At 33.5% G+C, this 27,469-nt stretch overlaps 1 protein-coding gene across 11 annotated transcripts in view; it reads left to right on the top strand.

Annotated features, from left to right (window-relative positions):
• LOC101898716 (mushroom body large-type Kenyon cell-specific protein 1) overlaps window positions 1-27,469 on the top strand; it is a 387,162-nt gene that overhangs the window by 192,563 nt on the left and 167,130 nt on the right. The window contains exons 1-2 of one of the 11 annotated variants that reach the window (XM_059126944.1): window positions 6,612-7,409; window positions 18,447-20,253. The exons of 1 other annotated variant lie outside the window; for it this stretch is intronic. In XM_059126944.1, coding sequence (XP_058982927.1) covers window positions 20,229-20,253 — 25 coding nt within the window. In that variant the 5' untranslated portion in view covers window positions 6,612-7,409; window positions 18,447-20,228. Of the gene's footprint in view, window positions 1-6,611; window positions 7,410-7,893; window positions 8,444-18,446; window positions 20,254-27,469 lie in introns of those variants that run through there. 9 more of the 11 variants (XM_059126948.1, XM_059126949.1, XM_059126950.1 and 6 more) reach the window with 9 other exon arrangements.

The raw sequence follows: 27,469 nt of genomic DNA, 5'->3' as shown, positions 1-27,469 counted from the left end.
GTTATGATTATTCCAAAACTTTGTGAGGAAGGTACCACTGTAGTATTATCCATTTCCGATGTGGCAGAAAAAGTTTAAAGACATTTGAACACTTATTTTACATTTTTTTGGCGAACAAATGTTAATCAAAATGTTGACCCTGGTGGTAGATACACCAGAATAAGTGGACCGATAAATATTATGGATTTAGATCAGTTATAATTTGGTATAAAATATGGGAGGCATATACTACTCTGAATCGATTTCTACCGAATTTGACGGAGTCCTTTGTACCTCTCGTACTAAATAACAGTCCTATAGGGTATATGGCGAGAAGGCTTATATTTAAACGGTAAAAAAACAGAAAGTTCGGAACTTTGAATATCCGCCGAGCCGAATTTTGAATATCCTCCACGTTTTGGAACGAATTTAGAAATTTCCAAAAAAAAAATAATAAATAAATAAAATCCGTTAAAAATTATTTTAAAATCTTAAAAATGTCGAATATAGCCTTTAAATTGGGGTCGTTAGGAAGACCTGGACCAGCATAGGCAAGCTTTGTCAAAAGCCATTAAAAAATCCGGTGAATAATGTAGCTAAAATCATCAAAATACCGAAGATAGGGAGGTACTAATGTATGGGGCCTATTCGAAGACGTGGAACTGCATTGACAATTTTCTGTCATATACTGTAGTTCGCATTACAAACTCTAAATACGAAATTTGAATAATATCCCTAAAATCATTATAAAATCAAATATCGGGGGGAACCGTTGTATGTGGGCTATACTATATTGTGGACCGATATAGACATTTCTCTTACAGGGTATAAATTGCTTAGAAATAAAATCAATACTAGAAGATTTTTAGACAATTTCATTGTAAAATGTAGCTAAAAATCATCTAAATACCGATATAGGGAGGTACCCTTATCGTGGACAACACTCTTCCAGGGAGTAAAGCACTCAGAAGAAACTCCTTTTATGATTTTCAGACAATTTCATTGAAAAATTTGGCTACAATAATCAAAACACCGAATATCGGGGGTACAGATATATGGGTGCTATACGATATCGTGGACCGGAACTTAGCATGCAGGCAGACAAAGACTGATCTTTGCAAAATTTTAGCTTGCCATCTTTATTCGTTTTTAATCTAGCCATGATATACATTCATATAGGGTTAATATGATCTACTTTACATTAATTCTCAATATATAAACTTTTTAGTTGCGGGAGCTCTACTAAATACGCATAGTGGTGTAGGTTATCATATAGTCGGCACTGCCCGACTTTTGGCCTTTCTTTACCGTTTTTATATATTAGCTTTGTCATTCCGTTTGTAACTCCACGAAATATTCATAATAGACCCTACAAGGTATATATTCTGGATCAGGGTAAAATTCTAAGACGATGTCTATCTGTCTGTCTCCACCACTATGTGGAGGGTATATTAGCTTTGTCATTGCGTTTGTAACTCCACGAAATATTCGTAATAGACCAGGTTAAGTTCGTAAATAGGCCAGGTAGGTCCAGGTTTTCGAATAGCCCCCATATAATGGTACCTTCCAAAATCCGGTATTATCATGATTTTAGCGACATTATTTATCGGAATTATTTCAAATTTCATTTTTAAAATTTTGTAATGGGTACTACAGCCTATGACAAAAACTTTTTGTATGCAGGTTCACGTCTTCGTATACCCCCCATATAACGTACCTCCAGATTTTTGATATTTTAATAATTTTAGCGACATCATTCACTGGAACTGTTTCAAATTTCGTATTTGAAGTTCGTAATGGCTACTAGGGCCTATGACAAAAAAAATCGTAAGCAGGTCCACGTCTTTGTATAGTCCCCATATAACGGTTTTCATTTAAGTGGTAGTTTTCGGAATTTTTTTGAAATTCTTCAAGTTCCTTCCATTTCGGCCAAGCTGAACTTAGCTGCTTCTTTACTTGCTTTCCTTTTATTTATTATTATTATTATTATTATTATTATTATTATTATTATTATTATTATTATTATTATTATTACTACTATTATTATTATTATTATTATTATTATTATTATTATTATTATTATTATTATTATTATTATTATTATTATTATTATTATTATTATTATTATTATTATTATTATTATTATTATTATTATAATTATTATTATTATTATTATTATTATTATTATTATTATTATTATTATTATTATTATTATTATTATTATTATTATTATTATTATTATTATTATTATTATTATTATTATTATTATTATTATTATTATTATTATTATTATTATTATTATTATTATTATTATTATTATTATTATTATTATTATTATTTTTATTATTATTATTATTTTCTTTTTTTTTCTTTTTTTTGAGATGTTTTTGTACTTTCCCCTAATAAAAAGACATTTTGCTGTCATTTTTTCTAGATTTCTGGTAATACAGAGGGTATATTATTGTCATAACTGGTAATGTTAAATGTAGCATAAATTAAAAAAAAAATCTGTTTCTTATAACTTCCTCACTAATTCATCTCTACTGTACATATAAATCTTACCAGATAACATATAAGAATATATTAATTTTTCTTGCAATTATAAAATTGGCAAATTGGCGTTGATTTATCTATACAATTATTGGTGAGGGCGGTATATAACGGACGACCAAGGGAATTGTAAATTACATAACAGGAGATAACGCACATTGGTATGTAGACAAGAGTGTACGCTCTCTATTCAACTGGAAAAGTACGAAATGCAAAAAAAAAAACTAAAAACGGAAAACAAGAAGAAGATACAGCTCTGACTAACAGCGCTCCCGAATTAACAAAAAATGTTAAAAACATGAAAATATTGCACGTGTGTAGAATTAAAAATGTACTTGAGTTGATTCCTAGCCAAAGGTATGGAACAAAAAGTGGTTTTTGGGGAGGTTTCCAATCGATTCTCTCTTCCGTTGTATATTGAGTCACTGTTTCTCCCTTCAACTGTCATCTGAAATAGTTGTGAATGTCTATGAGAACTCATAACAAAAAAGGGGAATTCTTCAGTTTTTTCTTAGCTTTTTATTATTTGTAATACCTTCAAGAATAACATTGAGTTCTTTGCTATTGCATTCGTATCTTCAAAGTTAACAACAAACTGGAATGTATTAGTGAGAGAATTCTTTACATTTGGTGAAAGAGGTTCACACACACACACACAGCAGTGCTTAAGTCGTTTTATTAATTTCATAACATTTGTTTTTAGTTTGGGAATTGTGTGTGTGTGTGAGCGACATAGATGAGTATAATATGGACAATGTCACTGTGGTGGACATTGGTATCTGTTATAACCTGCATCAATACAAATGACATTAACACACATTTCTCTCATTATCTAAATGATGAATTTCGTTTCTCGTCGAACAAAGCAATTTGTCTCTTAATAAGAGCTCAAGCATGCAAACAGTGCGACCAATTAATGCATCAGAGAAAAGTCACTGTATATCTTTGAAATAAATATACCCAGCAAAAATTTGGTAGACTTATGTGACACTTTCAGCATTACTAGTTTTGACAACCACATACCCTTTGCATTACCAAAGCAATGGCACATTCCAAACTGCGTCATTCCGGCGGCACAGAGAGATCACGTTCGTTGGCAAAACCCAAGTCTCCGCTGGCGGAGGTTACCCGGAGTCCCAGAAGATCCCTAGTTGAACACCAAATTCATGGAAACAAAATAACAAAACAAACAAGTTAAAAAGCAATAAGTTCGGCCAGGCCGAACTTTGAATACCCTCCACCATTTGGAACGAATTTGAAAATTTTCAAAAAATAAAATCCTTAAAAAATGCTTTTAAAATTTTAAAAATACCGAATGTTGCCGTTATATTGGGGTCTATTCGATGTGGACCTACATAGGCATTGTTTGTCTTAAGCCATTACCATATTCGAATTCGAAACTTCAAATAAACGGTGAATAATGTAGCTAAAATCATCAAAATATCGTATATAGGGAGGTACCGTTATATCGGAGCTGTGCGAAAACCTGGACCAGCATAGACAATTTTCTGTCACAGGCGAACTTCAAATACGACATCTCAAACAATTTCGGAGAGTATTGTACCTAAAATCGTGAAAATACCGAATATAGGGAGGTACTGATATATGGGGGTTATACGAAGACGTGGACCTGCACAGATAATTTTCTGTATTAGGCTGTAGAATCTATTTCGAACTTCAAATACCAAATTTGAAACAATTCCGGTGAATAATGTCGCTGAAATCATCAAAATACCGAATATCGGGAGGTACCGTTATATGGGTGCTATATGAAGACGTAGACCTGCACAGATATGTTCTGCCTGTAGTATCCACTTCGAACTTCAAATACCAAATTTGAAATAATTCCGGTGAATAATGTCGCTAAAATCATCACCGTAATATGGAGGCTATCTGAAAACGTGGACCTACATGACCCATTTACGATCTTAACTGGAAAAATAAACATGTGTGCAAAATTTTAGCCTTCTATCTCAATTCGTTCGAAAGATATTACTCTTCGTAACGTTTTAGTACGAATTACAAAATACCCACGTTTGTCTGACACCTTTGCACCAAGGGTGACCCTCGCTCAATATTTCAAGATTCTAGCTGCAGCAGTTTCGACTGGGCGTTGACGAACTATTAATCTTTTATTAATATAGATAAAATAATAACAAAAAGTAATAAAGCCGTCAGTTCGGTCCGGCCGAACTTTGAATACCATTTGAAACGAATTTGGCAATTCTCAAGAACAGTAAAATCCGTTAAAAATTTAGTTAAAATATTAAGAATACAGAATGTAGCTGTTTTATTAGGGTCTGTACGACGACATGGACCTGCATAGGTAACTTCTGTCATAAGTCATTACAATATTCAGATGCGAAACTTAAAAAGAAAATCGGTGAATAATGTAGCTAAACTCATCCAAATACCGAATATCGGGAGGAACTGAATGGGGGGGGGGCTATACAAACACGTAGACCTGCACAGATAATTTTCTGTCTTAGGCTGTAGTATCCATTACGAACTTCAAATAACAAGTCTGAAAGAATTCCGGTGAATAATGTCGCTAAAATCATCAAAATACCGAATATCGGGAGGTACCGTTATATAGGGGCTATTCGAAGACGCGGACCTGCATGACCTATTTTCAATACCAAAAGTCCTGCAGATATAATATACATTTAAGTAACATTTTATCAACTTACTTCAATTCTTTCGGAAGCTAGAGTGATTTCCATAGACGGACGGACATTGCTAAATGGACATATAAGTTAATGCTGATCAAGAATATATATACTTTTTGGGGTCTAAAATGTATATTTCGAGGTGTTACAATGACAAACTGACAAACTTTATATACCCTCCATACTACAGTGGAGGGTATAATAAATTAATAAATCAAAGTAGCAGAACTCAATATTCGAACGAGTAAGGTTTTAAATTTCCCATAATATTTATATAATTTTTCCATTTTCCTTTTTATAATTATGGCTTTGCATCTATTTGAGCTTAGGTTATGAATTACTTCGAGATACTCATTGAATTTAATTTTCGCAAATGTTAATCCTAGGATATGTGTCCGCAATGAGGATGCCTTCTTCAAAAGTTATAAGTACTTGTCCATTTTCAGGATGTGGTATATCTGCCAAACTTTGAGTATAAGAGAGTGGACCAAGAACTAACCCTTGTGGTACTCCTGCTTTCATAGTATGTGATCTAGATTTGAAATTTTCGACATTACTCTATGAATTAATGCAGGAGAGAACATTAAGCATTTATCAAAATACATGTGATTATAGTATATAATAAACCCCAAAATATAGCTTTTATCCACTGCCACCCTTTTCCATTACCGTACGCGAGTTACCTCATATTCAGACTCTCGAAAATCAATTCCTAAATCTTCTCATCGTACCGACTTCAAAGAAACAACCTGTGGCCATGAATACGACGAATGTTTATATTTTTTGTTTTTACGTTTGTGTGGATGTTTTAGCAACTGAAAAACGACTCAATTTTGAGTTTATTATTATAACTCTCAGCCGCATTACATCAAACAAACGAAGTTCGAATGGGACTTGCAACATGGTTTGAATGTAATATTCACCATGGTTGGCATGGTTTGTTGTTGAAATTTAGAATTGAAATCAAAACATATGCCCACGTTGTCCGTAAATAATGAGAGGGAGAACCACATAGCTTGCCTACCCATCTACCGGCTTTGTTGTCTATTAATGCAATGTTTCGGTGACATTTACATGTGGTTGTATTTCTGTTTTTATATCTCTCTAAGAATATGAAAGTAACTTAAATACTAGAAAGGGGGGTTTATCTCTCTCTCTCTCTCTCTCTCTTTTCGTAAGCACTCGATTCACTGGCTCACTTGTTGTAATTTGAGTTGTTTTCGTCGGTTCGTTTCTTTTATTATTTTACTATTCAACTTAAGATGGTATTGGTGGTGTTCTCTTCGTGAGTGCTACTGTGAAGGTAGAACGGTTATGTATTGTGTGTATGTGTCCATGTGCATGTTTGTTGGTGGTGGTGGTAATTGTTGTCCTCCGAATTTCCTCTTACACTACCACCAACATCCATCCATTGAGCTTTTCAACTAGGAAATGTTGATAATGTTGTTTAGTTCTTGACGCTCTCGCTCTCATTTTGCCCATTGCATTACTGAGAATGTTGCATGCCTGCCTGTTGATGATGGGGTGATGATGGTTTGCTGTTGTTGTATTCAATGGCGCGCTCTACTATCTCGTTGTGAGTGTAGTGTGTGTGTTCTGTGTGTTTTTTAGCGAAACTGAGACAACAGAATTGCATAAAAAACACAGTAAACTGAACTGTGACGTCGCTGCATTTGCAGCGCAGCTGCAGCGCTGTTGCAACAAAAAACAAATGCATTTTTTTAACGTAAATGTACGATGTCGGCGTTGAGGTGGCTTACAAATGGGTGCAAGTTTATGTACGGATGTGTGAGTGTGTTGCAGTGGTGATTTTAAGAACGGAATAGAATAGAACTTTATGTTAAAGGTTGGTCATGGCTTTTGGCGCGTTGCACGCCGCCATCGCCGCTGCTGCGTTCATGGATATCTATATATGCAAGTATGGACGTGAAGCTAATACGTCACCGTGTCCATAGTTGTTGTTGTTTTTGGTTCTAGCCGTGGAGTGAGTAAGCCTTTGAGTATTACGTGTATAGGTGTGTGTGTGTGTATGTGTCGATATGTTGTTTGGCCGTCGCGTATATTGGTTTGTGGGTTCTGTGTGTGATATAATTTTGCAAATGACTTCGGCGTCGTTAGTCGCATAAACACAACGCATCCGATATGCAACGGAACGCATTTTCGGACGCGGCCCGAGTCGATCCGAGTAGCGTCCGATCGCGTCTACCAATAGTAAATAAAAATAACAATTATGGTTCAATTAATCTCTTTCTCTCTGGCCACACGTTCCGTTTTTGTTCATATTAGTTCTCTGCAATCAGATGGGGGGGATTAATTTTTAATTAAAATATTTAATCAATAAAGTTCTTAGAAAAAAGGACAGTTTGACACGTTATTTACGAGATCAGACCCCAAAAAGTAGAATTCAAAATAATTTTTCTAGAAAGCCAATTCTCTAGAAATTTAGCAAATGCATGTGTGTTAGTGAATAAAAAATGGAAAATTAACAAAATTACAATAAGAACAACAACACCACTAATATTAATATTATTAATAACCAATAATGTAATCGTAATCGCAAGTGTATCGGTGTGCGTATTCGACGATGATGTTGTTGTTGTCTCTTGGCTGTTTTTTTTTTTTGCATTGTGTTGTCGTAGTTTTTCTTTTCTGTTTTTTTTTTTTACATCTCCCGGTTGGGGTTTTTTGCATTTCGTCCGCTGATGGTGCTGTGTCGCTGTCGCCGTCGTTGCTGGATTTCTGCAGTGAGAATGTTTGTGAAATTTTCGCTTACATGCTTTACTTTTCTTCGTTGTCGCTGTTGTCGTCGGTTCTTTTGTGGTGTGCTGTTCTGTTCTGTTCTGGTCTGTGTTCTGTCCATGTTCTGAAGTCTGTTCTGTTCTGTGTTCTGTTTCTCTGTGCATTTCTGCCTTCTTTTTTGCTATTTGTCAAATTTAACGCGTTTTAACGTTATTGCCATGATTCTTTTTTACATCGTTTTCATTTTAGTTCGCAATCGTTGCATTACGCGCTCACTTGCTCGCCGCTAAAATACGCTCCAACAACATTACGCGCGTTCTTGTAATAAGACTTGTAACTGCATGCGTTCTTTGTACACCGTTCAGTTTTTTATTGTTATTATTATTTTTGATAATAATTTTTTGTAATAACAATAATAGTTGTAATATTTATTGTTGTGTTTTATAATTTTCAATTATTTGTGTTTCTGGATTTTTTTTTCCATTTTCAAATTTATTCAATGTAATGTAATTTTGAGTTTAAAAAAATATATATATAACAAAGTGTATAAATAAAAATATTAAAAAATAAATATTAATTAAAAATATTAAAAACAAGTTCTGGAAATAATATTCCATATTTAATTAAAATTAGTTTTGTGCGTGAATAAATGCATGTCTTGTTATAAATTGTATTTAGTGGGTGTGTGCAATAAAAAAAATGCGGAAGTTATTTAAAAAAAATGAAAACATAAAAGTGACATCAAGGTTACTTTGGCATATGCTAACGAATTTTAAAGTGACAAAAAATAAAATGAAAATTTACAAAGTACCTATATATAAAGTGACAAACTGGGTAAAACAAAAAATCTAAATACTTGAAAAATACATGATGTGAAAAAAAACGTCCGAGTGTATCCAAAAGAATGTATTCAAAAAATTGAAAAAAATGCAAAAAAATTAAAAAAATACAAAAATGTTTAAACACACATAAAACTTGAGAAATACAATCATTTATATAAATTAAAAAAATAATATGCTATAAAATCTATAAAAACATACAATTTAAAAATCTTCAATTAATTAAAAAATATTTATATTAAAAAAAAAATTTGATTGATATAAAAATGCATTTAGTGAACAATCCCTTTTTCGGGTACTTTTACCCCTTATGATGAATCAGTGAAAGAAAAAAACAAAAAAAAAAATCAATCTTGCGTCTCTCTTAAACCAGACCATCAAAATAGTTCAAATATTATTGAAATGAATGTTATTATTTATTATGAAAGTTATTATTTAATCCAATGGATAACCCCGCAATTTAATAATATTCAAATTTCCTAAATATAACGGCTTTATAAATATTTTCTAAATTTAGTGTGGAATTACTGTTCAAAACACCGTCTCATATAATTAAAAATGGAATCGGGCTAAACTCATTCATATAAAAGAGGATCCATCTGTCCCTCCTATTTCTCTGCTTTAAATTGTCAATGTTAATATGTCTTTGGAACTAAGAATATAAAAAAATGACATAAATTCGTTATATTAGAACGTGATTTCGTTTTGGAAATCTTTTACAAAAACTCTCCAAGAATTTTGAATAAATTACAAATTACAACTCATTCGGAAGGAAAATGTCTTTATTTTGAGCAAGAATTCTAACTATTGCTATTCCAGAATATTCAATCCGATACTGTTATATACCCTAGACAAATCGTGGATCCAAGTATATGGAAGCAATTTCTAAGGGAAAATCCTATCTAATGATCATCAATTTTTTATTTAGAAATTCAAAATACCGAATATCTAGACTATACTTAAACCTGGACTAAGACGGGAAAATTTTCATTCAAAACGTGCGATGAATTTAAATGTTCTACTCGAAATAATGTAGTCTAGCGCGACAACATATTGCCGAAAAGCATTAAAGTGTCTTAAAAAGTAGAAATTCAAAATTCCGAATATCTAGACTATACTTAAACCTGGACTAAAACGGGAAAATTTTCATTCAAAACGTGCGATGAATTTAAATGTTCTTCTCGAAATAATGTAGTCTAGCGCGACAACATATTGCCGAAAAGCATTAAAGTTTCTTGTGTTAAAGGACCAAATTTGCCTTTAATAATACACCAGAATATTGAACCATTTTTGCATGGTGTCGATGACGCATTTTGATCTAAAAAGAGCCCCGAATCGTAAATTTCAGGCCACTGGGATGAACATTGTGGTCACAAACACCATTTATTAGTGTTTGCTCGAATTATTAAAAAAAGAAGTAAGTTCGACCGGGTCGCACTTTGAATACCCCCCACCAGTTGAAAGGAATTTTAACATTTTCAAAAAAAACATTCGTTGAAAAATACTGCTAAAATCATGAAAATACCGAATATAGGGAGATACCTTTATATTGGGGCCTATACAAAGACGTGGACCTGCATGAGACATTTTCGGCTGCAGTATTCATTAGGAATTTCAAATTCCAAATTTGAAAAATATTCGGTGAAAAGTGTGACACAAATCAACAAAATATCGAATAAATGGAGGTACAGTTGAATATGTGGACTCAAATCTATATTAAAATTTCTATGCCAGGATACTCCTTACATAATGGGAACACATACTGAAAAATTGCAGCAAATTCGGTTTAAAATTGTGACTAATACAACCGGAAGTCCTTAAATCTGTCGTTGCAGTTATATGGGGGCAACGAGTTGACTTACCTAATAAGAAGATTTTATTATGGCAAATTCAGTTCGAAAACATGAAAACATTCCTTTGAGAATTCACCAATCCTCATTCTAGTGGCAGTTCGGAACAGCAAAAATGCAATTGCAAGCCTTATTTGATATCATAAATCAGTCACTTTCTTTTCACTTGATTACCTTGGGCAGTCACCTTCAGCATTAAAAATATTCGAGATAGAAAGCTAATTTTGGATTTTTGCAGAACATTTTGTTTAATTTCAGCTCTGTAATACTATCCAATCAAAATCCAAAATGGTAGGATTCTTTGCTGTTCCAAACTCTAATCCCGTGCATTTTGTTGATCGGTTCTTTCGTCCATTTCCTAAATTTATATACCATCAAGGAGTCTTTTTAAGTTAAACTTAGACTATAATGCAAAAATCGGCGTGATCGATCCATATTTGATGTCTGGAAATTGTTTATATATTATGGTGGACAGGTAGATCGACTCAGCTCGCCGAGATATGATGATCGGTATACCAAAAAGGTCAATTCTACCGAAATAATAGTTGATATTTCGGCAAAAAAAAATTATATTACTTCGGTTAGTTTAAAATGACATATGGGCGTGGTTTAAGCGCCTCCGAACTAAACTTGTCAGTAATTATTTCTGTCAGATATTGCTATATTTTCCCCTTTTTATACCCTACACCATAGTATATAAAGTTTATCATTCCGTTCGTAACACCTCGAAATATAAATTTTTAGACCCTACAAAGTATATATATTCTTGATCAGCATAAAATTCTATATCGATTTAGCGATGCCCGCCCTTCTGTCCACTATCTGTCTGTCCGTCTGCGAAAATCACTCTAGCTTCCCAACGAATAGAAGTAGATTGATAGGACTTTTGGTATTGAAAATAGGCCATGGGCGATATTCGGTATTTTGATGATTTCAGCAACATTATTCACCGGAATTGTTTCAGATTTGGTATTTGAAGTTCGTAATGGATACTGCAGCCTAAGGCAGAAAATTGTCCGTTCAGGTCCACATTTTGGTATATCCCCCATATAATAGCACATCCCTATATTGATGATTTTAGATACATTATTCACCGATTTTTTTTAAGTTTGAGTATTGTAATGGCTTATGCCAAAATTTACCTATACAGGTCCATGTCGTCGTATAGACCCTAATATAACAGCTACATTCGGTGTTTCTAAGTTTTTAACAGAATTTTTAACGGATTTTATTGTTTTTGAGAATTGCCAAATTTTTTCTTAGGTGATATCTACGTTAACACTTTTTACGTTAATTAAAAAAAAAAACTTAAATAAATATGGCAATAAAAAATATAAAATTCTCTGCACATATTTTTGTAACAAATTCAATCTTTCAATGTAAATCAATTGCTAAATGATTTTTTAAAATGTCTGGGAAAATTATGCAAAACTTTGTTGGCTATAACCCCCCATGCAAACCCTTTTCTTCTTCTTCATTCTTCAATTTTTTCCCTATTTTTTCATTTCCTGCTGCTGGAAAAATCAGCAAGAAAAACACATTTATTCACAAAAATGTCTAGCAGTCTAGCTGGTGAAGCCAGAAAAAAAAAAACCTGAAGGCCAAAAATAACAGAAAAAATTAAATGGGAATAAAATAAAAACAAAACTTGAACAAATTTCAATTAGAAAAAATTTACAATCCATTTTCATTCCAGCGAAGAACGAAACTACCCGGCACCATTATCAAAACGCAAAAAAATCAACTAACAAAAGTTCTAGCCAAAATTATTCCTTCTTTTTTCCTCTGCTGTCAGTTTTTTTTATTTTAATTTTTCACAATTTTTCGTGTTTTTTTTTTTTTCTCCTTCGCAAACCGAATTTTTTGCACCTTCTTCGTCGTCATCAGCATTTTGTCCATTCGCTTAAACCATTCACCGTTCATTCATCTGTCCATCCATCTATCCAGCCAGCCAGCTAGCTAGCCAACATTCATTGGATAGTGAAACAAGGAGTTCTTTTTGAACTAAACTTTGCCGTCGGGATTTCCGTAACTATGTTGAGACTGAATGAGCGAGAGAGAGAGAGAGAGAGAGAAAAAACATTTAGCTTAAAAAAGCATAATGAAAATTTACGAGAAAAAATTAACAGACAGATTTTTTCTCAAGTTTGTGTATGTGTGTGTGTGTGTGTAAATGTTGCATTATAAGAAAACAAAGATGAGGATAATGTCTCAGACACAGGGGCCAGGAATAGGGTAGCCTGAGACTATAGACGAATAATTTTTGTCCATCGTGTTTTTTTTTGGCTCTCTTCAAATCTCCAATAAATAGTGGTTGTAAAGAGAAGTAGAAAAATGCTTAACAGCATTAACCAAATATATAAAAACTAATTAAGAAACTATGAAGTTAGATGATTTGGAAATGAAAAAGACTTGTTCACTTCAAAAAAAATTACTACATGTAATATGGGATATTACCGTTTTAGAAACATTGTTTTCTAATATAGCTCAAGAAAATAATTATAAATTTATTAAAAAACCAGTAAAGAAAGTCTTAAAGTCGGGCGGGGCCGACTTTATGATACCCTACACCACTTTACCAAGTTAGTAGAGCTCCACATAACAATTAAAAGTTTTTATGGGAGAGTTCAATCATACACGCTACGATTATAATTATAAGTTAAAGTTCAAAAGACTCAATATGCTGAAGCATTTGAATCTTTTAAATTCGGACTTGTATTTCCCATTTGGTGCACAATTAATTTGAAATCGGATAAAGATATATATGGGAGCTATATCCAAATCCGAACCGATCTCGATAAAATTTGGCAAAGATATTTCTGAGTGGTATTTGACATATTTCCCTGAAAATCGTTGTTACGGAGTGCATATTACGCATATTAAATATAACAAATCGGATGAACATTATATATAGGAGCTATAGCTATATCTGAACCGATCTTCACCGAATTTGACATACTAGCTTCCAGACTAAATTCGGTCATAAGTACCAAATTCCATCCCATTTGGACAAATATTAGACGTTTGGTGCACAAAAAAGGGTAAATCGGACGAAGTTATATATGGGAGCTATATCCAAATCTGAACCGATCTCGATAAAATTTAACAAAGGTATTTCTGATCTGCATTTGATATATTTCCCCAAATATTGTTGTTACAGAATGCATATTACGGCTGCGGAGGACAAAAATAACAAATCGGATGAACAATATATATGGGAGCTATAGCTATATCTGAACCGATTTCGATCAAATTTGGCATACCTATTTTCAGTCCTAATTTGGTTATATGGGCAAAATTTAATACTATTTGGACAAATATTAGACGTTTGGTGCACAAAAAGGGCAAATCGGACGAAGATATATATGGGAGCTATATCTAAATTTTGACCGATTATCTCCAATTTCAATAGGGTTCGTCCTTGGGCCAAACAAATGATATGTGCAAAATTTCATGTGGATAGGGCAATAAATGCGAACTGTACTTTGTTTACAAAAATACATGGACAGACGGACGGACGGACATGCATAAATCGACTCAGAATGTGATTCCATGCAGATCATCAAAAGGAACTAAGGGTCTATCTCGTTTCCTTTTGCCTGTTACAAACAAATGCACAAAGACATAATACCCTGACCATTTTGTGGTGTAGGGTATAAAAAACTATTATGATATGTATTGCCATATTTTTATATGCTGGTCTGTGATCACCGATTTCTAGGCTAAAATTATAGAACGTTTGTCTCGAATGGAATTTAATCTTTCGTTTCGTTTGTTAAATCAAATATTCGTCGGATACCCATAAAGTGTATATATATTGGTAATCTACAGAAAATTCTAAATCGATTTAATGATGTCCATCGAGTTGTTTGTCCGTTGATATTGAGATACAACGCATTTTATTTGACGTAGAGCATTCTTGATGAGCATAAAATTCTTTGTCGATCTAGCCATGTCCATTCGTCTGTGAAAATCACTTTAGTTTCCAAACGAAATGACATAGGTTAATAAATTGTACTCAAATGTGTGTTAGGTCTGCAGGAAATGTGGTATTGAAAATGGGCTATGGGCACGTTTTTGTATAGTCCCCATATATTCCGTATTTTGATGATTTTAGCGATATTATTCAACGGAATTAATTTTAACATAAAGTACATATCGTATTTGAAGTTCTTAATGGATACTGTCGTCTCTGATAGAAAATTGCATATGTAGGTCCAGCTTTTCGTATATATCCATATAACGGTACCTCCCTATATCCGATATTTTGATGATTTTAGCGAAATTATTCACCGGATTTGTTTCAAATTTCGTATTTAAATACCGTAATATCCCATGACAGAAAATTGCATATGCAGGTCCAGACCATCGTATATCCCCCAAATATTCGCAATTTTGATTTTATTGAGATATAGTTCAGCTAGTGGTACCAAATTTCGTATTTTGAAGTTCCTAAGGGGTACTACATCCTATTACAGAAAATATCTCATACCGGTCCATGTCTTTGCATAGCACCCATATAATGGTACCTCCCAATATTCAGAATTTTGTTTTTTTTTTTCAGGCATTATTCGTCGGAATTGTCTCAAGTTTCAGGTTTGAATATTGTATTGGTCTTTGTCCTGACCAAGATTAGGTTATGGAAGTTTCGTTTTCTTTAACGGTAACACCGTATATTCGCTATTTTTATGATTTTATCAGTGTTTTCCAATGGTTTTTTCTTTAGAAATTTGCAAATTCCTTCCTTTATCATTCCGTTTTGTAACATCCCTAAATATTCATCGTAGTTCCCATAAAGTATATATATTCATAATCAGCATAAAATTCTAAGTCGATGTAACTTTCGGCCGGCCGAACTTTATTTGTGTTTACTTGTTAGTCTTCGTCTGGAATATTATTTCTATTAGAAAAATTCGATTTACAAATGGAATAATTCAAATTCCAATTGGAGTAATTCGAATTACAACTGAAATTATTCGAATTAAAATTGAAATTTTCGAACTACAATTCGAATGATCCGAATTACATCTGAAAAAGATGTAGCCTCTTAAAAATATTCTTTATTGGCATCCATTTAACGGAAAATTCACATTTTAGTGAGTTTGGGGATAATCGAACTTTGAAGTGCTTGAGGCTATAAAAAGCTAGGTCTGGGCTACTTCCATATTTTGCTCCAGATTTGAGTTTCCACACTTTTTTATAATTATAAGGACTTGTAATAATTCCATTCATCGAGCCTATGGTCAGATATTTTATAAAGTGTGTTATTTTAAACCAGCATAAAACTTTAAGTCCATATAACTTTGTCGGTCGGTCGGTTAAAATTTAGATAAAGTCCCCATTATTTTTTGTGGAATTGTGAAATTTGGAACAGGAAGATTAATTATGTCTTGATTGATTTGTAAGAGATGCGATTTGAAACATTTCAGTCAGGTGTTCCGGCATATTATCATTTATCTATTTATAAACTTTTTGGGGTAAATATTGGACCTAAATATCCTATTTTTGCACTATTAGAAGTATGCTAATGTATTAAGAAAAAAACTGAATTTCATGAGTGTATTGATTACTCAACATTTTGAGCCATTGTGGCGAGATAGAAAAGCAGCAGGCTAATTTTGTCAATTTTTTACTCCTGGCCTTCGGCTAGTATATGTGTAGTATGATTTTTAAAGTTGGAATGAAGTTGAATGTTTCTCGAATAAATACGTTATTAAAAATCTTCACACTTTTCGGGGCAGGTACAAAAGGGAGGGGGGAGATATATTCCACTTTTATATAAGATCTATGGCTCGTATGCCTTCCAAACCTTGATTGAATTAAATTCCAATTCAACTTTCAAAAATATCGAAACTTTGTAGGAAGATACCAAAAGGCGTGGAGTGATAGATCCCATAGAAGATATATTTGGGAAAGTATTGGATTGTGCTAAATTAAAAGAAACATTGGCTCAATGCTTTAAATTTTATGTGACTTAAAATTGTTCAGAATTTGGACCCATTGGTGGAGAGGTATCAGTAATAGTAAATCGATTTCGTAAATTTTCTCATCTGACGTAAGATTGATTCAAATATTAAAAATCTTGAGTTTAAACAAAATCGGAAACATTATGTGCTTCCTGTAACAAAAGTTAGTTTCTTCGAAAAGTTTGACCTTTGTGCAAGAGGTTACAGAACAAGTGTCCATCTCCGAACCTGATTTTAGTTTTATATAAAGTTTATAACACAGGGTGAAATAAAAAAAGTGCAACAAAGTCAAACGCCATAATTTTAACAATTTTTTTTTAATGTATTGAATGAAACCCAAAAATGTCGGAAATAGCATTAAATTTTAGAATAAGTTTAGATTTGTTCGAATTGGTTATCTTTGGCACGAATTATGGCCTTTAAACGGCCAATGAAACAGTCACACGCTGCCCGAATGTTGCTCTGCGGTATTTTGGCCCATTTCCGGTGAAGCGATTGCTTGGGGTGTTCAACCACTTCGTATTTTTTTAGTGCCAACCTTGCTTTCCAAAATACTCCAGACACAATAGTCCAACGGATTGGTATCCGTAGGTTTTGGTGGCTATTGTGGGCTGGAAATGAAGCGAGGAAACTCATTTTGTAACCATACTAGGGTGGCGCGTGCTGAGTCCTGTCGGAATGTCCAAGGTCTGCGACCAAAATGTTTAAGTGCCCAAGACTTTAATACACCCTCCAGAATATTTTCGCGATAATATTCTTAATATTCTGATGTCAGGTCGATTAATACGAGCGGAGAGCGGAGAGTTCTGGTGGCCAACCGAAGGTGAACATTTTCAGCTGACCGCCTTGGCAAGTAAACACGATAATTTTGTTTGTTTGCAAACTGCTGGACAACACTTTCGGCCAAGCAAAGTAGCTCTTTAGCTCTTTTGAATCTATTTTCTTTCTGTTGCGGTGTAATGGCTTTACCCCAAGCTCATTTGATAGAGTGCTAAAATTTTGCATAAATGCATAGTTTAGCAGTTGGCAGGTTAAGTTCGTAAATGGGCCATGTCGGTCCAGGTTTTCGTATGGCCACCATAAAACGGTACCTCCCGATATTCGGTATTTTCATGATTTTAGAGACATTTTTCACCAGAATTGTTTCAAATTTGGTATTTGAAGTTCGTAACGGATACTACAGCCTAAGACAGAAAATTGTCTGTGCAGACCCAGATCTTCGTATAGCCCCCATATAACGGTACCTCCCGATATTCGGTATTTTGACGATTTCACAAACATTATTCACCGGAATCGTTTCAAATTTCGTATCTTAATTTTTTTAGTAAATAAAATCAACGGTATTACATATTTTTAATCCTTTTAGATATCGGAATCTGTTTCTAAAATCCATCCATCGCTAGTGGATTTAGAAATAAATATCTATTTGAAACATTCATTCACGTAAAAAAAATTCAACCAAAAAAAAGAAAAAATCCCCGGTTTCGTGGTTTAATTGAAAAAATAATAATTTTAGAAACAAAATCATATATGTATTAGCTGATGCAAAATATTAACTTTTTAGAGAGATGCTTTAAAAATACCCTCAATTGTACTTTTCATGCAAAACAGTCATTTTAAAAATTTCGTAAAGACATGAAAAATGTAAATTGTATTTTAGTCTAATGTGGGAGTATAAGACGTGATGTTTGGCTAAAAAATATTACTTATTTACGCACCAAAGAGCAGAACTTAAGAAAATTACAAGTGACATAATAAAGATGTATATTTATTTATAAAACGCTATGAATAATAATTTAACTCAAATGGAAACTAATTTTTGTGATTTTGTGTATTTTTTGTGCAATTTTTTAGGTTTTGTTTGAAAACAAATTAAGAAAAAAAATCAAAGAAAATCAAATTTATTTTGTTTAATTAAAAAAAATGCCAACACTACAACAACAATAGTAATTACAACAAGAACAACAATAACACAAATACACAATAAAATAGAAGTACAGTAGAGAAAGGAAACAAAAACAAAAAAGAAAATTATCTGTTAAAAAGTGTGATTTTTTTTTTAAAATATTAAAAAGAAATAAATTGAGAAAAAAACGAATAACAACAACCTACAAAAGTGCAATCATTATTATACTTAACAATTTTCCAAGTTGTTTAAATTTTACTTAAAACAAAAAAAAACCAAGAAAACTCATTTAATGAAACCAAACCAAGTAAATCTACCAACAACAACAGTTACAACAACAATTGCCACATATCATCTGTGAAAATTCGATAAATGCAAAAACGAAAAACTTTGAACAATTTAATTTTATTTCAATAAAAATCACTTCAATTGTGAAATAACGGCAATTTTCCATACAACAAGACAAATTATTTAAAAAAAAAGAAGAGAAAAGAAAAACAACAACAGGAGAGGTGGTTAAAAAAGCGTCATTAAAAAACAAAAGCCCTCGAGTATATAAGGCCTGCTGTTGTTTATATACATACCTCTATATATATATATATATATATGCTGCTAGTATATAAACAATACATAGGTACGTGAAATATTTGGAGAGGGGGTCGCCGGAATATTATCCATTGCTCCAGCAACGTCCCCAAATACCCCCCACACACACACAAACATACAAAGACAAGAACAATCATCAGCATCATCACCAAGGGATTGGTGGGTTGGTTCGTTGGTCTGTGTGATAATCACACTCACACATTTCTCAATAATAACTACAACATCAAAAGCATTAATCAACCCAACCATCACAGCATCATCACCGCCGATGAGGGGTAGGTAGGAGGACGCATTAAAATCTCCTCTTTACAAAAAAGTAAAACGGTGCTGCAATTTTTTAATGCTATTTCGCCGGAAGTGCGTAAACAAACTGCAAGGCAAACATTCCAATATCTATCCAGCCTTCCTGTTATTTCCACTGGAGCTTTTGGCCTTTGGACACCCAAAAAAAAAAACAACAATAACACTGCTGCAATCATCAAGGCAACGCAACGCAACGCAATTTTTTTGTGCATTCATACGCACTGCACATCAAAACAAGCTTTGGGGCCCGGCGACAGGACAGGAGTGTTGGGGAGGAATAAAATAAAAATCATCAACACAGCGTCCCCAAAAACAGTGTTTATCCAACAGCGCCAATTCCCAACCTTCAAAAACCTTCAGTCGACAACAAACAAGAGACAGTACAGTTCAATCCAATAACCCCTCACAGTTTTAACTGTTCTACGCCGAAATATATAAAAAAATCTTTGGCATTTACGCACATTTTTATACTGCTGCTGTTGTTGTTGCTGCTGCTGCTGCTGTTATTCGAGAGATTTTCGTTGTTTTCCTGTCAATTTTTCTCCCCGAGAGTTGATGCTGCTGCCGCTGTCGTTGTTATACCAACAACACAACAATCATCATTAACATCACCAAACAGGACAAACCGTCCAACACACACACATACACAATCAAACGCCAAAATCCGGGGGAGAACCAACCAACAAAAAACCTCAAGCCAGACAAACGGACACTCCAGAGCTTCAGAGAATTGCATAAAAATTAAAAAAGCTGCATGAAAACGCATTGCACTGCTTGTTGTTTCATCGAATTCGTTGCGGAAATATACAAAATATGATGCTATGCACATCAGCGCCTATGAAGCATGTACGTATGTATTTCACATCAATATTTATATACACATAGTTTTTTTAAGCGTTTTTATTGTTGTTGTTTTTGTCATTTTTATATACAACCAATACATGAACTAAGGATATATGCATACAAACATACATATGTTTGTATGTGCCTATTTTTTTTTTTTTTTTTTTTTTCAATATGAGCTCCATGTACTGAAAAAAAAATTAATTAATTTTTTTTTCAATTGTTATGTGGCTTTTTAAAAGAAACATTTTTGGGACGGGGATCTCCTTCAAATGGCAAAAATCTATTAACCACCCTAGCTTATTAACGTTAATCAGGCCTCACACTGTCACATGGAGGTGGGCGCAATAAAATAATACAGAATGCTTGTCTGCATGTTGGAATTTTATTTACACAATTTGCAGATCTCGGAATAATACGGAATTTCACGAGCCAAGGAACCGAATACTTTTCGAAAACAACTTTAGCTATGTTAAAATTTGTCAGTCGGTTTATTAAATTACTTAATCCATTATTATGCCCATTGATCAGTAGTTCTAAACCTAAGGGTTAATGAAAGCACCATTCCAAAAATAATTTTTTCAAAATTTTGATTTGATTAACCAATAAGGAGAAGTCAAAAGTCGGGCTGGACCGACTATATGATACCCTACACCACTATGCGTATTTAGTAGAGCTCTCATAACAAAAAAACAAGTAAAAAAGCTAGTAAGTTCGGCCGGGCCGAATTTTTAATACCCTCCACAATTTGGAACGAATTTGGCACTTTTCAAAAAAAAAAAATCCGTTCAAAATTCTGTTAACATCTTAAGAATACCGAATGAAGCTGTTATATTAGGTTATATACGACGACATGGACCTGCATAGGAAACTTTGCCATAAACCAGTACAATATTCAAATGCGAAATTTACAAAAAAATCGGTGAATAATGTAGCTAAAATCATCAAAATACCGAATATCGGGAGGTACCGTTAAATGGCGGCTATACGAAGACGTGCACCTGCACAGATAACTTTCTGTTTTAGGCTGCAGTATCCATTACGAACTTCAAATTCCAAATTTGAAACAATTCCGATGAATAGTGTCGCTAACATCATCAAAATACGGAATATCGGGAGGTACCATAAAATGGGGGCTATATAAGACGTGGACCTGCACACACAATTTTCTTTTATAGGCTGTAGTATCCATTTCGAATTTCAAATGCCAAATTTGAAACGATTCCGATGAATAATGTTGCTAAAATCCTCAAAATGCCGAATATCGGCAGGTACCGTTATATGATGGCTATACGAAGGCGTGGACCTGCACAGACAATTTTCTGTTATAGGCTGTAGTATCTACCACGAATTTTAAATACCAAATTTGACCTTCATGGCCCATTTTCAATACCAAAAGTCCTGCAGACATACTATACATTTGAGTAAAATTTTATCAACCTACTTCATTTCGTTCGGAAGCTAGAGGGATTACAACAGACGGACAGACGGGTGGAAATAGCTAAATCGATTGAGAAGTTTATGCTGATCAAGAATAAATATACTTTGTGGGGTCTAAAATGTATATGTCGAGGTGTTACAAACGGAATGACAAACTTAATATACCCTCCGTACTATGGTGGAGGGTATAAACATATTTGGGAATTTATGTGAAGTAGATCATACCAACTATGAAACTTATTTGAATGCGTATCATCGTTTTATAGTAGTGACAATTTGGAAACTAATCCAACTCTGAATCGATTTTCAACAAATTTGACAGAGGCTTTTGTACCTTTAGTAGCAAATATCATTGCTGTATAGAGCATGATATGACTTCGATAAGAATTATATTCAAAAATATTTATTGGAGCAATAGATATACTAGACCGAGTTTTACCATATGGAAAAAATTTGAGGCACTTGCTGAATTCAGTCTGGAATTCCGTTGGATGTGACTATTAAGAAATATGAAAATAACCAGAAAAACGTCAATACCCTTATAAAAACGTCCTCGAAAATCAGACCCGCAAACTTTTTAATGAAACACGAGAAACAAAACGATGAACTTAGTGATTATAAACCTCCCCAAATATGAGATTTATTTACACATTTTTTACTGTCCAAAAAACCGACAAATGCTTATTTTAAAACATTGCGGTCGAAACTGCGGTTACATGACAACTCTGAATGTAAAGACCTTTAAAAATAGTAACTGCAATTTCAAAAGAAATCACCCAAAGTCTGCGATAAATTAGTAAAGAAAACATTTCTATACCCTACAAAGTGGTAAGGGTATTATGTTTTTATGCCTTTGTTTGTAACATGGAGGAGGAAGCGCGATAGACCCATAATTACTTTTGAGGATCTTCATAGAATCCCTTTCTGAATCGATTTATGCATGCCAGTCCGTCTGTGCTTCCGTCTGTCCATGTATTTTTGTGAACAAAATACAAGTCTCATTTATTATCCGATTGAGATTAAAATTTCCAAACAATATTTGTCTGGCCGAAGGGCGAATCCTATTGAAATTGGTGACAATCGGTCAATATTTAGATACAGCTTCCAAATATATCTTCAACCGATTTCGGGTTTATTGTACACTAAATGCCAACATCACATAAATTTCGGCATATCAGACCGAATTCAGTCAAGAAGCAGTACATAACATTTTTTGAAAATCGGTTCAGATAAAGCTAAAGCTCCAATATATACAGGGTAATGTAAAAAAAACTGCAACAAAGTCAAATGCCATAATTTGTACATTTTTTTTTTTAATTTTATTGAATGAAAGCAAAACATTTTAGAAAAAGTTTAGATTTGTACGAATTTGTCACCTTTGGCAGGAATTATGGCCTTCAAACGGCCAATGAAAGCATCACACGCTGCCCGAATGTTGCTCTGCGGTATTTTGGCCCATTCCAGGCGAAGCGTTTGCTTGAGGTGATCGACACTTTGGTATTTTTTTAGTGCCAACCTTGCTTTCCAAAATACTCTAGATAGTCCAACGGATTGGTATAAGGAGATTTTTTGGCGATAATATTCGGCATTTATTCTGATGCCACGGTCGATTAATACGAACGGAGAGCGAAATTCAATATTTAAGGAGTTATTTTAAAGTATTCAATAATTCACACCTAAAAAAGTGATCACAAATAATAGCTAAAACCGCTGAAAACTCAATATTTAAGGAGTTATGGCCATTTTAAAGTATTCAATAATTCACGTCTAAAAAAGTGATCACAAATAATAGCTAAAACCGCTGAAAACTCAATATTTAAGGAGTTATGGCCATTTTAAAGTATTCAATAATTCACGTCTAAAAAAGTGATCACAAATAATAGCTAAAAACGCTGAAAACTCAATATTTAAGGAGTTATGGCCATTTTAAAGTATTCAATAATTTACGCCTAAAAGAGTGATCACAAATAATAGCTAAAACCGATGAAAACTCAATAATTAAGGAGTTATGGCCATTTTAAAGTATTCAATAATTCACACTTGGTGGTCAACCGAAGGTGCACATTTTCAGCTGACCTCTTTTGCAAGTAAACACGACCATTTTGTTTGTTTACAAACTGCTGAACAACGAATGTTTTATCATCGGAGAAAACCAAATTCGGAAGTTCGCCACTTTCGGGCAAGCGAAGCAACTCTTTAGCTCTTTTCTTTCTGTGGTAGTGTAAGTTCTTCACTTTTTGGAATTTGGAATTACAATGGCTTTACCCCGAGCTCATTTTTCAATATTGTGATTTATTCAGGTCACGAGATATTTTTCGGCCACTGCGACGCGGATTTCGATTCGTAGCTATGTACTTTAAAACCATGATACGCATTTAAATAAGTTTCATAGTTGGTATGATCTACTTCACTTAATTCCCAATTTTTTGTTTGTTTTTTTGATACGGGAGCTCTACTTTATGCGCTTAGTGGTGTAACGTATAGTCGGCCCTCATTTTCAATACCAACCATCCAAGACAAACTACTGTTGCAAATTTCAAAGCTCTTTATCAAATAATGTGAACTGCATCGCGATTTCAACAGACAGACGGACATCGTTAATTAGACTTAGAATTTTATGCTGATCATGAATATACTTTATGGTGTCAATGATGAATATTTAGATGTGTTACGCATAGAATTATAAATTTAATATATCCTTTTCATGATGGAGGTTATAAAAACGATTGCCTACCATACTCATCAATAAGGTATAGAAGAGTTGTCAGCAGTAATATGTGGTTCTCTTCCCACCGACCATGATCAATTATATTTTGAGGCTTTGGAAAATATTGGCTTTCCAAAAAAAAAAATTACTACGAATTGTCAGGTTGGATTATCTATGGAAAATGTTCATTATTTTCTGATATTGTTTGGGAATAAGAAAACCTTTATCTTTAAAAGTCATAATCACAAAAGGAGCGTAGATTATTATTATTATTATTTTTTTTTGACATTTTTTACCATCATGTTTTCATTTTCTAAATAACTATTGATTTTTTCACATACAAACAAACGAAATACTGGAAATACTGACTTATAAAAATACATAGTAAGTCTCTGTTTGTAGATCCACTTATAGCTTTATTTACGTATTTAAGTGCTTAAGGACGCAAGTTCAAGAAACTTAAAAAACGAGCTATAGCAAAACCAACAAGAACAACAATAACAAACAAAAGGCGTGTTATCTGTCTGTCCACTGTCGCCAGAGCTATTCAAATATTCAGACGAACAAAAAAAAGAACAGGCTTCGCAAATATGCCACTATCGAAACCGCTGAAAACAGCAGCATCATTTATCCCACCGACGATGTGGTGGTCTTCGCTAAGATGATCAGTTACAACAACAACAACAACTACGTATGTATGTTGATTGAATCGCACAATGCACATATAGCCCCCGTATAACGTTTTCATATAGCCCCCGTATAACGGTACCTCCCGATATTACGTATTTTGATGATTTTAGCGGCATTATCCACCGGAATTGTTTCAACTTTGGTATTTGAGATTCGTAATGGATACTACAGCCTAAGACAGAAAAGTATCTGTGCAGGTCTACGACTTCATATAGCCCCCATATAACGGTACCTCCCAAAATTCGGTATTTTGATGATTTTAGCGTCATTATTCACCGGAATTGTTTCAAATTACGTATTTAAAGTTCCTTATAGGAACTACAGTCTGTGACAGAAAAATGTCTATGCAGGTCCAGGTTTTCGTATAGGCCCCATATATAAGTACCTCCCTATATTCGGTATTTTGACGATTTTAGGTACAATACTCACCGAAATTGTTTGAGATATCGTATTTGAAGTTCGTAATGGATGCTATAGCCTGTGACAGAAAATTATCTATGCTGGTAAAGGTCTTCGCACAGCTCCGATATAACGGTACCTCACTATATACGATATTTGGATGATTTTAGCTACATTATTCACCGTTTATTTCAAGTTTCGAATTTGAATATGGTAATGGCTAATGGCAAACAATGCCTATGTGGGTCTACGTCGTATAGACCCCAACACAATGGCTATATTCGGTATTTTTAAAATTTAACAGAATTTTTTAAGGATTTTATTTTTTTTAAATTTCCAAATTCGTTCCAAATGGTGGAGGGTTTTCAAAGTTCGGCCCGGCCGAACTTACTGCTTTTTAACTTGTCAATACAATCCATTTTTCCCATACATATTATGGAAAATATATTGAGTTCGTCATTCCATTTGTAACTCATTACATTTGAGATCAGAAGAATTTTCTTATGCCATCCATGTGTAAATGTCCACCGGATTTCCGCCTGTCGCAATGGCGTGGGAAAATGGCATATAACTCTCTATTTCCAACGACATTTTATGCAGTTTGGTATTTAGAGTTTCTGTTGATTCCTGCTACTCTGCACATAATCTTTTCGAAGTTCACGCTTTCTTATAGTTCTTAACAATAATCCAAAGTTCAAAAATATAAATATATAGAAATTATCATTTAGACATTTAATTAATTTTGTTGCTTTTGTTTGTGTGCAATTTGTTTTCGTACTCTCGTCACAATCACGAAGGCGATGGAGATGCGTAGCACTTAAGAAGTGATGTGGACTCTGTGAACAATTACATTAATTTATCACTTTAGCAAACTATTTGCAGCTTTTTTTTGTAAATGAAAATATAATTAATAATTACGAGTTGAAATGGAAACAACAACTTCACTACAACCAGCGAACATGTACACGAAAAAAAACAGAACAAAACAAATTTTTACTGATAAGAATTCTTTCGCTTAACAGAATTTCCAGAAGAAGAAACGAATTTGTTGTTATTTTTTTCGCTTTCAAAAAAAAACCTAAAAACCAAAAAACACAATAAATGAAACGAAATGATTATAGTTCAGAGAAGAAACAAAAAAACTACAAAAATGTACAGCAAATAGCAATAGCTGCACTAGCATTTCCAATTAAATGGCGGTTGCAGTCAAATAATCAAAGTTTCTGTTTTTTTGTGAGCTTTTGATAGCGTGGTTGGTACTGTTGTTGTTGTTTGGGCTCTCATTTGGTGCTGTCGCCTTTTTCTATTTGAAAAATTAAAAGGCAGAAAAATAACAAAAAAAAAGTAAAAACTAAAATTAACAAAACTGGAATAATTTTCCAAATGATTATCAAAAAATAAATGCATATTAATATGCAATATTATGCGACATTTCATATTAATATAAAATTCTGGTCGATTTAACCACATAGCAGCTAATGTGAAAAAAGTTAGAAGAAAAAATCCAGACAAAGGAACATTTGTACATAATACAGGATGAGATAAGAAAAACTGCAACAAAGTCAAATGCCACAATTTTTACCTTTTTATACCCCCCACCTTGGAAAGGAGGGTATATTAACTTTGTCATTCCGTTTGTAACATCCTTAAATATTCGTCTTAAACCCCATAAAGTATATATATTCATAATCAGCATAAAATTCTAAGTAGATTTAACGATGTCCGTCTGTCTGTCTGTTGAAATCACGATACAGCCCACATTATTTGACGTAGAGCGCCAAAATTTAGCAGAGCTATTTGCATTGTGTCTAGGATGTTTGGTATTGAAAATGAGATATATCGGTCCACGTTCTGGTATAGTCGCCATATAACGGTACCTCCCGATATTCGGTATTTTGATGATTTATGCCACATCTTTTCACGGATTTGACTGAAAATTGGTATTTGTAGGTCATAACGTGTCCCTGAGCGTGTGGCAAAACA

The sequence above is a fragment of the Musca domestica genome, unplaced genomic scaffold (genome assembly GCF_030504385.1).
Source record: "Musca domestica strain aabys unplaced genomic scaffold, Musca_domestica.polishedcontigs.V.1.1 4, whole genome shotgun sequence".
NCBI lineage: Eukaryota > Metazoa > Arthropoda > Insecta > Diptera > Muscidae > Musca > Musca domestica.
Note: the sequence above shows the minus strand (reverse complement) of the source record. Positions and strands in the feature narration are given on the sequence as shown.